Here is an 18,189-nt window from a genome sequence, read left to right as displayed (position 1 = left end):
ACAAATGGAGATGTCTAGTTGCCTAAATCGGAGTTGAATAACATAAACAGCACTGATTAGTTCTTCTCCAACTTCGTGAAGGAACCATTTAAATGTAGCTGGCATTTTTTCACATTCATGATCCAGAATAAAGAAACCTTACTATTTATTCTAAATTGTCCTCATTTAAGAGTGTGGTAATTGGCATGGAATATTATGCAGCTGTACATAGGAAGAGAACTATTTCTGTGTGCTACTGTGGAGTGATCTTATAGTTAAGTGAGAAGAGCAAAGTGGAGAAAAAGTGTGAAATATCCTACTGTTTAAGAAGAAGTAAGGGTTTGTGAATATGTATCCATTTACATTAAAACAGTGTAAGAATAAAACACTTAAATTTAGGTTACCTCTAAGGAAGGAGTGAATAGGGTAGAGGTGGGAGGGGTGCCTCATTCTGTAGATTCAACTTTGGAACCATGTAAATATTTTATGTAATGAAATGAACTTTAAAAAGCAGAGCTTAAAAATTGAAAATAAAGTGAAACATTAACTCAGGTGGATATCCTAGAGGCAGCAATTCTCAGAATCTGATTGTGGGGCTTCCCTGGTGGTGCAGTGGTTAAGAATCCGCCTGCCAATGCAGGGGACATGGGTTGGAGCCCTGGTCCAGGAAGATCCCACATGCCACAGAGCAACTAAGCCCATGCGCCACAACTACTGAGCCTGTGTGCCACAACTACTGAAGCCCACGTGCCTAGAGCCTGTGCTTCGCAACAAGAGAAGCCACCGCAATGAGAAGCCTGCGCACCGCAACGAAGAGAGCCCCTGCTCACTGCAACGAAGAGAGCCCCCGCTCACTGCAACTAGTGAAAACCCGCACTCAGCAATTGAGACCCAGTGCAGTCATAAATAAATAAATAAATGAATGAATGAATAAATAATCTGTGTTCAACAAATCTCTGTGCTGACATTTGCATTAATGGTGCCAAAGCATTATAGATAAAACTGTTTATGCCCTTAATAGAAATCAAAGTAGTGGGCTTCCCTGGTGGCGCAGTGGTTGAGAATCTGCCTGCTAATGCAGGGGACACGGGTTCGAGCCCTGGTCTGGGAAGATCCCACATGCCGCGGAGCAACTAGGCCCGTGAGCCACAACTACTGAGCCTGCGTGTCTGGAACCTGTGCTCTGCAACAAGAGAGGCCGCGATAATGAGAGGCCCACGCACCGCGATGAAGAGTGGCCCCCGCTTGCCGCAACTGGAGAAAGCCCTCACACAGAAACGAAGACCCAACACAGCCAAAAATAATTAAATAAATTAATTTAAAATAATAATAATAAATTAAAAAAAAAAGAAATCAAAATAGTGACATGAAACAGTACCTAGTAGTCATTGCATTGTCACTGCCACATTCTTTCAGTTAAAAGTCAGTTTTCAGATTGGTTCAAGATGGCAGAGTAGAAGAAAGTGTGCTCACCCCTTCTTGTGAGAGCACTGGAATCACAACTAACTGCTGAACAACCATCCACAGGCAGATGCTGGAACCCACCAAAAAAGATACCCCACATCCAAAGACAAGGGAGAAACTGCAGTGAGATGGTATGAGGGGCGCAATCATGATAAAATCAAATCCCATAACTGCCAGGTGGGTGACTCACAAACCGGAGAATAATTATACAGAAGTTTTCCCACTGGAGTGAAGGTTCTGAGCCCCACGTCAGGCTTCCCAACCTGGGGGTCCGGCAACAGGAGGAGGAATACCCAGAGAACTCGACTTTGAAGACAGCAAGATTTGATTACAGGACTTCCACAAGACGGGGGGAAACAGAGGCTCCATTCTTGGAGGGCACACACACAGTCTTGTGCACACCAGTACCCAGGGGAAAGGAGTGGTGACCCCATAGGATACTGAACTAGACCTACCTGCTAGTGTTGGAGGGTCTGCTGCAGAGCTGGGGGGCAGCTGTGGCTCACCACAGGGACAAGGACACTGGCAGCATCAGTTCTGGGAAGTACTCATTGGCATGAGCCCTCCTGGGGGCTGCAGTTAACCCCACCAAACAGCCTTTAGGCTCCAGTGCTGGGTCACCTCTGGCCAAACAACGAACGGGGAGGGAAGACAGCCCCACCCATCAGCAGACAAGCTGATTAAAGTTTTACTGAGCACGGTCCTGCCCACCAGAGCAAGACCCAGCTCTACCCACCACCAGTCCCTCCCATCAGGAAGCTTGCACAAGCTTCTTAGATGGCCTCATCCACCAGAGGGCAGACAGCAGAAGCAAGAAGAACTACAATCCTGTAGCGTGCGGAACGAAACCACAATCACAGAAAGTTAGACAAAATGAAAAGGCAGATGATTATGTCCCAGTTAAAGGAACAAGATAAAACCCCAGAAAAACAACTAAATGAAGTGGAGATAGGCAATCTACCTGAAAAAGAATTCAGAATAATGATAGTGAAGATGATCCAGGATCTCAGAAAAAGAATGGAGGCGCAGATTTAGAAGATGCAAGAAATGTTTAACAAAGACCTAGAAGAACTAAAGAACAAACAGAGATGAAGAATACAATAACTGAAATGAAAAATACACTAGAAGGAATCAATAGTAGAATAACTGAGGCAGAAGAACAGATAAGTGACCTGGAAGACAGAATGGTGGAATTCACCGCCACAGAACAGAATAAATAAAAAAGAATGAAAAGAAATGAAGACAGCCTAAGAGACCTCTGAGACAACATTAAGCGCACCAACATTCGCATTATAGGGCTCCCAGAAGGAGAAGAGAGAGAGAAAGGACCAGAGAAAATATTTGAAGAGATAATAGCTGAAAACTTCCCTAACATGGGAAAGGAAACAGTAAACCAAGTCCAGGAACACAGAGAGTCCCAGGCAGGATAAACCCAAGGAGGAACATGCTGAGACACATAATAATCAAATTGACAGAAATTAAAGGCAAAGAAAAAATATTAAAAGCAACAAGGGAAATACAACAAATAACATACAAGGGAACTCCCATAAGGTTATCAGCTGATTTCTGAGTAGAAACTCTGCAAGCCAGAAGGGAGTGGCATGATATATTTAAAGTGATGAAAGGGAAGAATTGACAACCCAGAATACTCTACACAGCAAGGCTCTCATTCAGATTTGACAGAGAAATCAAAAACTTTACAGACAAGCAAAAGCTAAGAGGATTCAGCAACACTACACCAACTTTGCAACAAATGCTAAAGGGACTCCTCTAGGCAAGAAAGAGACTAGCAACTTAAAACAACCTTGTACCTATAGAGAGTGCTATATCAAAACCTCATGGGAGCAGCAAAATCCAAAACTACAATAGATACACACACAAAAAAGGAAGAGCAGCCCAAACACAGTACTAAAGAGGGTCATCAAACCACAAGAGAAGAGAACAGAAGAGGAAGGGAAGAAGAAAGACCTACAGAAACAATTAAGAAAATGGCAATAGGAACACACATATCGATAATTACCTTAAATGTAAATGGATTAAATGTGCCAACCAAAAGACATAGACTGGCTGATACAGAAACAAGACCTTTATGTATGCTGTCTACAAGAGACCCACCTCAGACCTAGGGACACATACAGACTGGAAGTGAAGGGATGGAAGAATGTATTCCACGCAAATGGAAGTCAAAAGAAAGCTGGAGTAGCAATACTCATATCAGAGGCAATAGACTTTAAAATAAAGACTGTTATAAGAGACAAAGAAGGACACTACATAATTATCAAGGGATCAATCCAAGAAGAAGATATAACAGTTGTAAATATATATGCACCCAACATAGGAGCACCTCAATATATAAGGCAAATGCTAACAGCCATAAGGGGAGAAATAGACAGTAACACAATAATACCGGGGACTTGAACACCTCACTGATCATCCAGACAGAAAATCAATAAAGAAACACAGGCCATAAAGGACACATTAGAACAGATGGACTTAATTGATATTTATAGGGCATTCCATCTAAAAGCAACAGAATACACATTCTTAAGTGCACAGGGAACCTTCTCTAGGGTTGGCCATGTGCTGGGCCACAAAGCAAGCCTTGGTAAATTTAAGAACATCGAAATCATATCAAGCATTTTTTCTGACCACAATGCTACGAGATTAGAAATAAACTACAAGAAAAAAACTATAAAAAACACTTAACATGTGGAGGCTAAACAATATGCTACTGAACAACCAATGGTTCACTGAAGAAATCAAAGAGGAAATCAAAAAAATACTTAGAGACAAATGAAAATGAAAGTACAACAATCGAAAACCTATGGGATGCAGCAAAAGCAGTTCTAAGAGGAAAGTTTATAAGAATACAATCTTACTTAAGGAACCAAGAAAAATCTCAAATAAGCAACCTAACCTTTCACCTAAAGCAACTAGAGAAAGAAGAACAAACGAAACCTAAAGTTAGCAGAAGAAAAGAAATCATAAAGATCAGAGCAGAAATAAAATAGAGACAAGGAAGACAGTAGCAAATCAATGAAACTAAAAGCTGGTTCTTTGAAAAGATAAACAAAATTAATAAACCTTTAGCCAGACTCATCAAGAAAAAAAGGGAGGGGACTCATCAGTAAGATTAGAAATGAAAAAGGAGAAGTTACAACTGTCACCACAGAAATACGAAGGATCATAAGGGACGACTATAAGCAACTGTATGCCAATAAAATGGACAACCTGGAAGAAATGGACAAATTCTTAGAAAGGTACAGTCTCCCAAGACTGAACCAGGAAGACATAGAAAATATGAACAGACCAATCACAAACACTGAAATTGAAATTGTGATTAAAAAACTACCATCAAACAAAAGCCCAGGACCTGATGGCTTCACAGGCAAACTCTATCAAACATTTAGAGAAGAGCTAACACCTATCCTTCTGAAACTGTTCCAAAAAATTGCAGAGGAAGGAAAACTCTGAAACATTTCTACAAAGCCACAGTCACCTGATACCAAAACCAGACAGATACCACAAAAAAAGAAAATTACAGGCCAGTAATTCACTGATGAACATAGATGCTAAAATTCTCAACAAAATACTAGCACTCCGAATCCAACAATGCATTAAAAGGATCATACACCATGATCAAGTGGGGTTTATCCCAGGGATGCCAGGATTATTCAGTATCCACAGATCAATCAGTGTGATACACTACATCAACAAATTGAAGAATAAAAACCATATGATCATCTCAGTAGATGCAGAAAAAGCTTTCAATAAAATTCAACACCCATTTATAATAAAAACTCTCCAGAAAGTGGGATAGAGGGAGCATACCTCAACATAATAAAAGCCATTACAACAAACCTACAGCTAACATCATACTCAGTGGTGAAAAGCTGAAAGTATTTCCTCTAAGATGAGGAATAAGACAGGGATGTCCACTCGCCGCTTTTATTTAACATAGTTTTGGAAGTCCTAGCTCTAGCAATCAGAGAAGAAAAAGAAATAAAAGGAATCCAAATTGGAAAAGAAGAAGTTAAGCTGTCACCGTTTGCAGATTACATGATACTATACATAGAAAATCCTAAAGACACTACCAGAAAACTACTAGAGCTCATCAGTGAATTTGGTAAAGTGGCAGGTTACAAAATTAATACACCAGAAAGCTGTTGCATTTCTATACACTAACAACAAAAGATCAGAAAGACAAATTCAAGAAATAATCCATTTACCATCACATCAAAAAGAATGAAATACTGGGCTTCCCTGGTGGCGCAGTGGTTGAGGATCTGCCTGCCAATGCAGGGGACACAGGTTTGAGCCCTGGTCTGGGAAGATCCCACATGCTGCGGAGCAACTAGGCCCGTGAGCCACAACTACTGAGCCTGTGTGTCTGGAGCTTGTGCTCCGCAACAAGAGAGGCCGCGACAGTGAGAGGCCTGTGCACCGCGATGAAGAGTGGCCCCCACTCGCCGCAACTAGAGAAAGCCCACGCACAGAAACGAAGACCCAACACAGCCAAAAAATAAATAAAATTAAAAAAAAAAAGAATGAAATACCTAGGAATAAACCTACCTAAGGAGACAAAAGACCTGTACTCCAAAAACTATAAGATGCTGATAAAGAAATCAAAGATGACACAAACAGGTGGAAAAATATACCATGTTCTTGTATTGGAAGAATCAATATTGTCAAAATGACTATACTACCTAAGGCAATCTACAGATTGAATGCAATCCCTATCAAATTACCAATGGCACTTTTCACAGAACTAGAACAAAAAAATTTTACAATTTTTATGGGACACGAAAGACCCAAAATAGCCAAAGCAATCTTGAGAAAGAAAAACAGAGCTGGAAGAATCAGGTGCCCTGCCTTCAGACTATACTACAAAGCCACAGTCATCAAAACAGTATGGTACTGGCCCAAAAACAGAAATATAGATCAATGGAACAGGGCAGAAAGCCCAGAAATAAACCCATACACCTGTGGTCAGTTAATCTATGACAAAGGAGACAAGACTATACAATGGTGGAAAGACAGTCACTTCAACAAATGGTGCTGGGAAAACTGTACAGCTACATGTAAAAAAATGAAATTAGAACATTCTTTAACACCATACACAAAAAAAAACCTCAAAATGGATTAAAGACCTAAACGTGAGACTGAACACTCTAAAACTCTTAGAGAAAAACATAGGCACAACACCCTCCAACATAAATCGCAGCAAGATCTTTTTCGATCTGTCTCCCAGAGTAATGGAAATAAAAAGGAAAATAAACAAATGGGACCTAATTAAATTCAAAAGCTTTTGCACAGCAAAGGAAACCATAAACAAAATGAAAAGACAACCCACAGGATGGGAGAAAATATTTGCAAATGATGTGACCGACGAGGGATTAGTCTCCAAAATTTACAAACAGCTCATGCAGCTTAATATCATCAAAACAAACAACCCAGTCCAAAAATGGGCAGAAGACCTAAATAGACATTTCTCCAAAGAAGACATACAGGTAGCCAAGAGGCGCATGAAAAGATGCTTAACATCACTAACATTTCTCCAAAGAAGACAGATAGCCAAGAGGCACATGAAAAGATGCTCAACATCACTAATGATTGGAGAAATGCAAATCAAAAGTATGAGATATCACCTCACACCAGTCAGAATGGCTATCATCAAAAAATTCACAGCCAGTAAATGCTGGAGAGGGTGTGGAGAGAAGGGAACCCTCCTACACTGTTGGAGGGAATGTAAATTGGTACAGCCACTGTGGAGAACAGTATGGAGGTTCCTTAAAAAGCTAAAAATAGAGCTAGCATATAATCTTGCAAGCTCACTCCTGGGTATATATTCAGAGAAGAACATGGTTAGAAAGGATAGATGCACCCTGATGTTCATTGCAGCACTGTTTACAATAGCCAAGACATGGAAGCAACCTAAATGTCCATCAACAGAGGAATGGATAAAGAAGATGTGGTACATATATACAATGGAATATTACTCAGCTGTTAAAAAGAATGAAATTGGGTCATTTGTAGGGTTGTGGATGGACCTAGAGTCTGTCATACAGAGTGAAGTAAGCCAGAAAGAGAAAAACAAGTACCATATATTAACACATATATGTGGAATCTAGAAAAATGTTATAGATGAACCTATTTGCAGGGCAGGCATAGAGACGTAGATGTAGAGAACGGACGTGTGGACACTGGAGGAGAACGGGAGGGTGGGACGGATTAGGAAATTAGGATTGACATATATACACTACCATGTGTGAAATAGATAGCTAGCAGGAACATGCTATAAAGCTTGGGAAGCTCAGCTCGGTGCTCTGTGATGACCTAGATGGGTGGGATGGGGGGTGGAGTGGGAGGGAGGTCCAAGAGGGAAGGGATATAGGTATACATATAACTGACTCACTTCATTGTACAGCAGAAACTAACACAACATTTTAAAACAATTATACTCCACTTAAAAAAAAATGAAGTAATGCCATTTGCAGCAACTTGGAAGGATCTAGAAATTGTCATACCGAGTGAAGTAAGTCAGAGAAAGAAATATCATATGATATTGCTTATATGCGAAATATAAAAAGAAATGATGCAAATGAACATATTTACAAAACAGAAACAGACTCACAGACTTAGAGAATGAACTTACGGTTACCAAGGGGAAAGGGTGGAGGGAAGGGATAGTTAGGGAGTTTGGGTTTGACATGTACACGCTGCTATATTTAAAATGGATAACCAACAAGGCCCTACTTACTGTATAGCACAGGGAACTCTGCTCAATGTTAAGTAACAGCCTGGATTGGAGGGGAGTCTGAGGGAGAATGGATACATGTATATGTATGGCTGAGTTGTTTTGCTGTGCACCTGAAACTATGACAACATTGTTAATCGACTATATTCCAATATAAAATAAAAAGTCTAAAAAAACAGTTTTAAGAATTTCCTTGATTAAGCAGTAAAAATGGTTAATTTTATAAAAATCTTGATTCTCAGATACATGTCTTTTTAGTATTCTATGTGACAAAATGGTAAGTACGCATAAAGTACTTCTGCTGCTTGCCAAAATATTGTGGCTGTTTTTAGAGAGAGCCATGTGCAATTTTTTTGTGTTTTGAGTTGAACTGGCTGCTTTTTTCATGGAACACTATTTTCACTTGAAAGACTGAACAAACTATTCAAATTTGGGATTTGGTAGACATTTTCTCAAAAATGAATGAAGTGAGTTTGCTGTTTCAAAGAAGATGTATTAATTGTTGGAAATGGTAGAATTTGAGCTTTTAAGCAAAAATTAGAATTTATTAAAATTAGTAACCATCATTCTGATCATGACAGCTTCTTAAAACTTTTGTGATGAGATTGATGGTGATAGTAATGAATAGGATGTTTCAATGTTATATAACGAAGTATATCAACATTTAGTGAATCATGATTTCCAGATGATCAATGCATGATGTTAAAAAAATGCAAAGTACAGAATAGACCCATTCCAAGTACAAGATAAACCAACAAATTTTAATTTGACAGATGATGAAAATTTTGTCTATGTGGTTTCAGATTTCAATTTACAGTTAACCTTTGTTGAGTTTTGGTGTGGTATCAAAGAAGAATATCCATAATAATCTGAAAGAATGTTAAAATATACCTTCCTTTTATACCTCCATATCTGTGTGCAATAAGATTTTCATATACTTAAACAAAAATAACATCACAACAGATAAAATGCAGAATGAAGATTCTACTATCTTGTTTTAAGCCAGATATTTGCAAAAAATGACAATGTTACTCTTACCTCTTAATTTTCTTTTCAAGGGTAGTTATTTTTAATAAAATATTTTAACATGAGTTTATTGTTATTTTAAAATTAATATTACAGTTTCTCAGTTTTAATTTCAAATATGGTAAATAATGATAGATGTAACCCACATAACAGAGGTCTTTGGAGACATCAGTAGTTCTTATTTTTTAATTAAAAAATTTTAATTATAAAATATACATAACATAAAACTTACCTTTTAAACTATTTTAAGGTGTACAGTTTAGTAGCCTGAAGTACAGTCACCCATTTCCAGAACTATTACAGCTTCTAGATATTTCACTTAAGTGGAATCATACAATATTTGTCCTTCTGTGTCTGACTTATTTCACTTAGCATAATGTTTTCAAGGCCCATCTATGTTGTAGCATATATTAAAATTTTTTTCCTTTTTATGGTTGAATAATATTCCATTGTATGTACCACATTTTGTTTATTTGTTCATCCCCTCTGTACTCCTGGTAACAGTATAGGAGCCTTGGGCTTCCCTGGTGGCGCAGTGGTTGAGAATCTGTCTGCCAATGCAGGGGACACAGGTTCGAGGCCTGGTCTGGGAAGATCCCACATGCCGCGGAGCAACTAGGCCCGTGAGGCACAATTACCGAGCCTGCGCGTCTGGAGTCTGTGCTCCGCAACAAGAGAGGCCGCGATAATGAGAGGCCCACGCACCGCGATGAAGAGTGGCCCCCACTTGCCACAACTAGAGAAAGCCCTCGCACAGAAACGAAGACCCAACACAGCCATAAATTAATAAATAAATAAATAAATAAAAATTAAAAAAAAAAAGAACAAAGATGTTGATCTGAGATCACAAAATGATCTTTAAAAAAAAACAATATAGGAGCCTTAAAAAATGTAACTATTAATTATTGGTAATTTAAGTAGCAGATTTACTGATTAAATAGTAAATCATATGGTATAGAATATAGATATGTATAAAATATGAATTATGGAGCTCCTTTGCCTTTTATTTTGTGTAATTTAGGGAAGGAGAAATTCAACCCAGTATTTGAAATTCTGAGTCATTAATTTGAGGTAACCCATTAGTCGTTTAACTCTTGCTTTCCTCATGATGTTAACAGTACTGGCTTCATAAAAGTTAATTTGAGTGCATAATGTTTGTTTTTTTTACACTGTTAATAATTACCTACATCAAAGTCATTCTTTAAGTTTACATTATAATTTTGTAACATCTTTATTGAAGGCTATTTCAGTTCTACTATCTATAATTTTACCGTTAACCTTTATTGACCTGGAACCAAGCACAGTGGCTGGTACATAGTAGGTACTTAACAAATATTTATTGAATCAATGAGTGTTCTTAGGTGTACAGTAACACATTCTTGTATTATTTTTGTAGATTATACCACTAAAGTCATCCATCATTTGTAGATTTTACTAATTTCCTATAAGGTTCTTTAAGTTTTATTTAACTTTGTTCCTATGTATTAACAAAGATTAGGCTTTCACTTTTAAAAGTTTTAATACTCAAAAGTTTTCAGCACTATCATGCCATGTTTTTAACCTTTATTAAGCTATAATAGAGCCAAAATTTTACTGAAGGCTGTCATTTCCTGGCTTCTGTGCTTATGAATCAGATTGTAACTATTTCTTTGACTTTGGATTTGTGGTTTCGTGAACTAATTTAAGTGATGCAAAAGATGAGTCTTGTTAGGCGTTTCCTCTCTTTTAAAAGTGTAAACACTTATTGTAAACGCGTTTTCTTCAAGGAAACTTTTCTCTACAGTCTCACTTCATTATCACTTAGGAATGAAACCCCATCTATATGTACTAATCCCTACGTATTTTATTATTTGTTACTCATGTGTGTCAGTTTTTACTTATTTTTTCAAAATGTTCCAGAGGTTTTGAAGTATCTCCATTCTGACTCAATGTTTTGCTAATTACTAGACATTTTCCTTTATGTAACTCTTCACCCACTTTGGACTTGTAAATGCTTACTCTTCCATTGGTTCCTTCTGGCTACTGAGTACATGAATGAGTGTCACATGCATATGGTATTGCTTGTCAGAGAGTGGAATTCCAAGACTTCCTCTGTACATACATCAGTTAAACTTTTGTGCTTCTGGGCAGAGGAATGGTCTTTGGGACAGCTCTGCTTCTACCTAATTGTTATGGCAGAGATCAGGGCACATCGCTTTGCTGCCTGTGCAGTGAGGCCTCAGAAACTGCTCTACCCAACTTGACAGGTATGATATAAGGGTGATAGTTTAGGGAGGGTACATAATCACAGTAATCAAGCATGAATGGAGATTTCAAAAAATTGATATTATCTCCTATTGTTATCATCTTTATTCTTGGCCAGTGAAGCTTCATGTGTTTTTTTTTCCTGGTATTTCATAGTAGGACCTTAGTAAGTACCTATTGAATGAAAGAAGAAATGAATAACATATGATATTTTGTAGTATTAAGATACATATGGCTTGATATTGAGAACAATTGATTTATCTAACCACCTTACACAGTTTTTAAAAGAGGTGTTAAAAAGTATTATTTTCTTAGGGACTTCCCAGGTGGTCCAGGGGTTAGGACTCTGTGCTTTCACTGCTGTGGGCCTGGGTTTGACCCCTGGTTGGGGAACTGAAATCCTGTATGTTGCACGGCACAACCAAAAAGAAAAAAAAAAAAAGTATTAGCTTCTTAGAGAATATGGAATCAGACAAAGTAGAATTCTAGCAAGATAAGTGTTTGTAAAAATGCTTGGAAATGCCTAAACTGAAATTTTTGAATATTAATTTCTCCAATTACTACCTGACAAATTTCTACCTAGAAATTTCTTAAACTTAGAAATTTCTGCTAAAAGTTATTGAATGACTAATTGGTAAAAAGTGTTTTAAGTAAAATTAAACATTAATTTAAATTAAACATTAGACATTATTTAAACAGTAATTAAACATTAAACGTTAAATTTAGGAATTATCTCTGAATTTGAGTTTTATTCTGGATTTTAACTTGTTTAATGCTGATAATTTACTTTGTACAAGCTGCTACTTCTATGTTTTACCTTATTTTTGTTGTTTCCTACAAGTGTATTAGTAGAAAAAAGTAATAAAATTACCTTTTCTTAATAGTCACAATGTATTTCTGCTACCTGGGTCCTATATTCCATAAGTAAAAATTAGAGTCTTCTGTTGTGTCATCTTAAGTCCATGATATACCTCAACAATAGTGAGTAATGACAGATAACTCACTATCTAAGTTACCTCATGTATAGTAGTCACTTGACGTTGTTCAAAAATAAAACATTCCCAGCCTACACACTTGTATTTGGGCGGGTGCAGTACATCTGAATCATCCAGATTTGACTGTCTTAAGCCGATGAGGAAAGTAGCATAGACTAGACCTACTGGATAACACGGTGGCATTTACTTCCTATAGGTCCTCCCCCCTCTTTTTGTCTTCATTCCTTAGCTTGCTCTCCCCCATTTAGTTCTTTAACTCTTTATGATTTAAAACATGTTCATTCCTGGCCTCAGGAAAATGTTAGGATATTTCTTGTCTTTGGAAAATTTCCCCTTTTGTTTGGTGCTAGTGGGTAGGAAGGTGTTTAAGTGGATATCCTGTGCAGGCGGATTGTACAGGAAATAGAGCCTTAGTACTGTGAGAACAAAAGAGTGGGAAGAAAGAAGAAACGAAGGAAATAAGATCTTTTGACTTGACCAAAAAGACTGTAAAACCAGAGATGGGAAGAAGGGGATTGGGGAATGAAAAAGATTGTTTTCCAAGTTGTGGTTCTTTTAGTACTTTGGTCTCAGAAATGACTGTTTTCCTGTATTTATTATTTTGTATATCAGAAATGTACAGTATTTTTTGGCCTGTATATATGTTTTAAGTTTTCATAAAATTGTGCCATAGGTCTCATTCTCCTTTTGTCAAATAACATGGTTTTAAGAAGCTGACTTGCCTTTAAAAATCCTCCTTTGAGCTTGATGGAGTTCCTATCCAGTACAGATGAATCACATGTCATAGACATGTCCTTGCACTTTGACAGTCTGTCATTCTACTATCATCAGAGCAGAATTCCTGCTCATCCAATTTAAATGCTTTCTCTTCTCTGAAACCTTTTCTGACTGCAGAGTTTTGTTTTCTTATTCTGTCCTCTCATAGCATCCTCTGTGAGTATAGCAGTATGCATGATTCAGTTATTCAACAAATTGTTTTCAAGAGCCTCTTATATGCATTCACTGTTTGGGGTGCTTGGAATTTATTAGTGAACAAAGCAGGCAAAAATATCTGTCCTCCTGAAACTAATATTTTTGTGGGATGAGGTAATAGTTGATGTGAATGTGATGATAAATAAATTGCATATTTTGTGGTAGTAAGAGTGATGGAGGGACTTTCCTGGTGCAGTGGTTAAGAATCCGCCTGCCAATGCAGGGAACACGGGTTCGAGCTCTGGGCTGGGAAGATCCCACATGCTGCAGAGCAGCTAAGCCCGTGTGTCACAACTACTGAGCCCGTGCTCTAAAGCCCGTGAGCCACAACTACTGAGCCCACTCTCCACAACTAGAGAAAACCCACGCACGGTAACGAAGACCCAACACAGCCAAAAAAATAATAATAAATTTATTTAAAAAAAAAGGTGATGGAGAGAAATACATTAGGAAGGGAGGCATGGGGGATGTGGAAGTGTTGTCAGGAGTAGATGCATTTTAAAATAGGATGGTCAGAGAATGCCGTACCAAGAGGGTAACATTTGAGTGAAGTGTCATGTGGATGTCTTGGGGAAGAATGTTTTAGGCGGATGTAAAAGCCAGTACAAAGGTCCTGAGGTAGGAGTGTGCCTGTCTTGTTCAAGCAACAGCAGGGATGCCAGTAGTCAGAATGAGGTAAAATGGGAGAGGAATAGTAGGAAGATGAATTGGGCAAGGTAAGTTGCAAAGGGCCTTGCAGGCCCCTTGTAAGGACTTTAGCTTTTATTCCAAGATAAGGAGCCATCAAAGAGTTTCGAGCAGAGGAGTAAAGCAATCTGACTTATGCTTTAAAAGCTGGTTGGTGTGTTGAGAATAGACAGTAGAGAGCTAGGATAAGAAGCATGGAGATCAGTTAGAAGTCTAGTGAAATAATATAGCTGAGAGATGATGGTGCTGACAGGGCAGTAGTAGTGGAGGCGGTGAGAAATGGTGAGAAATGGATAGATTCCAGATATATTCTTGGAGGCAGTGCCAATAGAATTTCCTGATGGATTGGATGTTGTATTGGAGAGCAAAAAAGGAGTCATGAATGATTCCAAGGTTTTTTGTTTTTCTTTCCTCACCTTTATTGATATAATTGACATATAACATTGTGTAAGTTTAAGGTATAATAATACATAAGTGTTGATTTGGTACACTTTGGTAATGCAAGATGATTACCATCATAGCATTAGCTAATACCTGCATCATGTCACATAATTACCATTTCTTTTTTGTGGTAAGAACAATTTCAATCTAGTCTCTTAGCAATTTTAAAATTTATAATACAGTATTATTAGCTGTAATTCTATGTTATACACTAGATCCCCAGAGCTTATTTATCTTATAGTTTGTACTCAAACTTCCAAGGTTTTTGGCCTGAGGAACTGAAAAGATGGACTTGCCATTAATTGAGGTGGAAAATTCTGTGAGAGCAGCACATTTGGGGGAAAGAATGGATGCTAGTTTTTTATAGTAAGTCCAAATAATGTTATTAGTGATTTTTAATCTTTATATTCTGAGGCCCAGCATGGTGCCTACTGTATAGTAGATGTTCACTAAAATCATTAGTTTTGTAAATCTTAGATTTTTAATATACTGGGTTTCACAAAGTAAGGTATAAATATACAGTATTTGTTTTTTCTGGCCTGATAGGATTTAAGAGTTGGCTTCAGTGTTTACTTGATTACTGTTTCTGACTTGGTAGTACAGAAGTTCTTGTTACCCTTGATTTTTGTTCCTCTTATAATGTCAAACAAGGGGGACTTTCTTTTATCTAAAAAGAAGGAAATATACTTGAACTGTTTGACAATCATTAAACCAAATAATAATCATAAAACATTGTAATGTGTTACCACTATCACTGGCAAGAAACATTTATCATTGTGGATGGAACATGTGATATTCAGTATAGAACCTAAAAAATATTAGACTATTCTCTGTACTTCTTTTTGGCAGTTCTTTTCATTTTAATAAAGTAGCCCAATGGAAATTCCATTAGAGTAGATAATATTTCATTAGAATGAAGAAAAACATAGTACCTGAGACCAGTTTGAAGCATGTTTTATATGATATAGTATTTTGTTTGGTAATCCTAATTTGTTATCGTAGTATATATAATACAGCTGTTCCTATTCACTATAATTCTGCATTTAAACAAGAAGCAAGGTAATTTGTTTCAAATTAACTTTTCAGGACATATGGACATATCTTCAGGTTTGTTGTAACATTCTTAATGTAAAACAATTTAATTAGCTGTGAAATTTTGAAAATACATTCTTTTTAAGAGGAGGAAGGAATGTGAAGAAGTGAAATAAACTGTTAGAAGAACATCCAACCTATAAGAGGAATTTCTGTCTGTATGATATAGACGGTTATGAAGCCATTTTAAAAACATTGGTTAATGCTATTTGAAGTTTAAAAGACATCTCACTGTTTCCTGTCACTTATATTTTTGTGTAATTTGGTTATTCATTCAGTCAACAGTTACTGAACACATATTATGTGACACTTGCTAGAAAAAAGATACAGTTCTTATGCCAAGGAGCACATTGTGAAGTTGGGGAAACGAACATAAATTGAGGATAAAGATAGGAGGTGTTACTGCAGCAAGTGTAATGCTTTTGTGAGCACAGGGAGGAGGAGCATGTGAGGCTTCCATGGGGAGGTTATATTGGAGTTGAGTGTTATATCAATAAAATGAGTAGAAGCCAGCCAGTCAAAAAAAAGGGTGGAATGAGTGCACATTCTAGGTAGATAGGACTATGTGAACAAAGGCAAAAAGGTAGGAAGCATCATGGTGTATGTTCAGATGTAAAATTTGAGGTGTGGAATGGGGGAGAGGTGAAGCTGGAGGAATAGGTAGAGATCTGATAATAAGAGACCTTGTAGGCCATGTTAAAGAGATTTTAGCTTGATGGTGAACTATTAAAGAATCTTAAGAAGAGTGACATGGTCAAATTTTTGTTTTAAATAGATCACTTTGCCAGCTGTGTGGAGGATGGATTTGAGGGAGACAAGACTGGAGGCAGTAGTCCAGGTGAGAGATGATGGGAATCTGAACTAAGACATTGGCAGTACAGAAGGAGAGGAGGGAATGGATTGGAAAAGAAAGAAAATCACGGATTCAAGGGTTTTTCTTCATGTATGATAAAACCAAGTTTAAATTTAAAATGAGTGGAAGGAGAGGGAGAGAGAGACATACTAGAAAAGTGTTGTTTTATGACAGAGGCAGCTGGATAGTGGCAGATTGCCACAAAAACCAGTTTTTAGTGATTAAGAACATTGCTACTGAAAGATGAGTGTATTTTTTGTATAATCATCCTGAACTGTGAGAAGCAGGTGATCTTTAACTAAGATGGTATAGGGATCACCTGTTTGTGTAGTATAACTAAATCTAAGAACCACAATGCCTTGAGGAAGAAACCAGGTCTTACAAGGCTTCAACCAGTACACATGATAGAAACTCAATAAATCATGTCCACTGCTGGCAGTATTTTCTAGAGCGCTAAGTTAGTTATTTTATAAAAATGTACCACTTAGGAAAAGAAAATAGGGTAAAAATTTTTTTTTCATTAAAACAATTAACAATTGAAAGCTGTTATGTTATAGACAGTGCATGGTAACACAAAGGTATTTTGGGATGCCAAAAATATTTTGTATTAAACCAAAATATTTTTCTGTTATTTAATAGGTAATTTTAGGATTTTTTTCTAAAGGCACTATTTCTGTAATTTTCTATATGTAAATGGAAGGTCTGGATTAATACAGTCTGTACATATTTCTTAAAATCTCTGTTATCTTTTCCACAATTTGTTTTATATGGAGAGAGTAAGGGGAGAAAGGTACTTTGGGAGGACTTATAAAACATAACTATTCCTTCTTAAAACCACCGTCACCTAGACAAAATATCTTGTGTGTTTTATAAAATGAACTGCCATTTCTTTTTGAGATTTCTTTTTTTATTTTGAGGAAACTGTGCCTTTCCTATTCATTTAGTTCTGATTTTGGTTAAGGCATATAACAGCTAAATGCTCGTTTTGTGTTCTTTTCTCTATCTTGTTGTATTTTCAACAAGTAGACTTCTCTCCTGCTTAGGAGATGGTGCTGTTTTGCTCATTCTTCATGACTCCACAACTATGTGTACAGTTTTGTTCCACCCTGGAGCCATCAGTATAATGCCAGCAGCTAAAATATTGTGTATGTACTGAATTCAAATGAATTTCCATCTCTTGGACTTACTGTGAACTCCTTTCTCTTTATGTCTTTCAGAAGCCTTGCACCGCCCCTATGGTTGTGATGTTGAACCCCAGGCCCTGAATGAAGCCATCAGGTGGAGCTCCAAGGAGAACTTGCTTGGAGCCACTGAGAGTGACCCTAATCTCTTTGTTGCACTTTATGATTTCGTAGCAAGTGGTGATAACACACTGAGTATTACTAAAGGTGAGCTTCTATGTAACATCCTCTCATTTTTCAGTTTTTATTAGTGGTTAAGAAATAAAGGGGTGTATTCTAGATTCTGCCTCTGACTAAAATTAGCTAGGCAATTTGGGCCCAGATACCTTTGGTTCATTCTTTTTTTTTTAAACCTGTGTAGGGGATAATGCCACTTTATCTACTTTATAGGATTTTTATTAAGGCTAAAATGAGACAAAGTACTTTAGAAAAAACACCACACGATATATACATAAACTTTACTCATTCTCAGAATTCTGTACTATACATAATATGCCA

General features: G+C 37.2%; 1 protein-coding gene across 6 annotated transcripts in view; it reads left to right on the top strand.

The window, feature by feature from the left end:
• ABL2 (ABL proto-oncogene 2, non-receptor tyrosine kinase) overlaps positions 1–18,189 on the top strand; it is a 122,992-nt gene that overhangs the window by 79,391 nt on the left and 25,412 nt on the right. For 3 of the 6 annotated variants that reach the window (XM_057540946.1, XM_057540924.1, XM_057540937.1), the window contains 2 exons: positions 16,433–16,495; positions 17,728–17,898. In XM_057540946.1, coding sequence (XP_057396929.1) covers positions 16,433–16,495; positions 17,728–17,898 — 234 coding nt within the window. The remainder of the gene's footprint in view (positions 1–16,432; positions 16,496–17,727; positions 17,899–18,189) is intronic. The other 3 variants (XM_057540949.1, XM_057540932.1, XM_057540941.1) reach the window with 1 other exon arrangement.

This window comes from Balaenoptera acutorostrata, chromosome 1 (assembly GCF_949987535.1).
Source record: "Balaenoptera acutorostrata chromosome 1, mBalAcu1.1, whole genome shotgun sequence".
In the NCBI taxonomy this organism is placed as follows: Eukaryota; Metazoa; Chordata; class Mammalia; order Artiodactyla; family Balaenopteridae; genus Balaenoptera; species Balaenoptera acutorostrata.
This window is presented reverse-complemented; position numbering and strand designations above follow the sequence as displayed.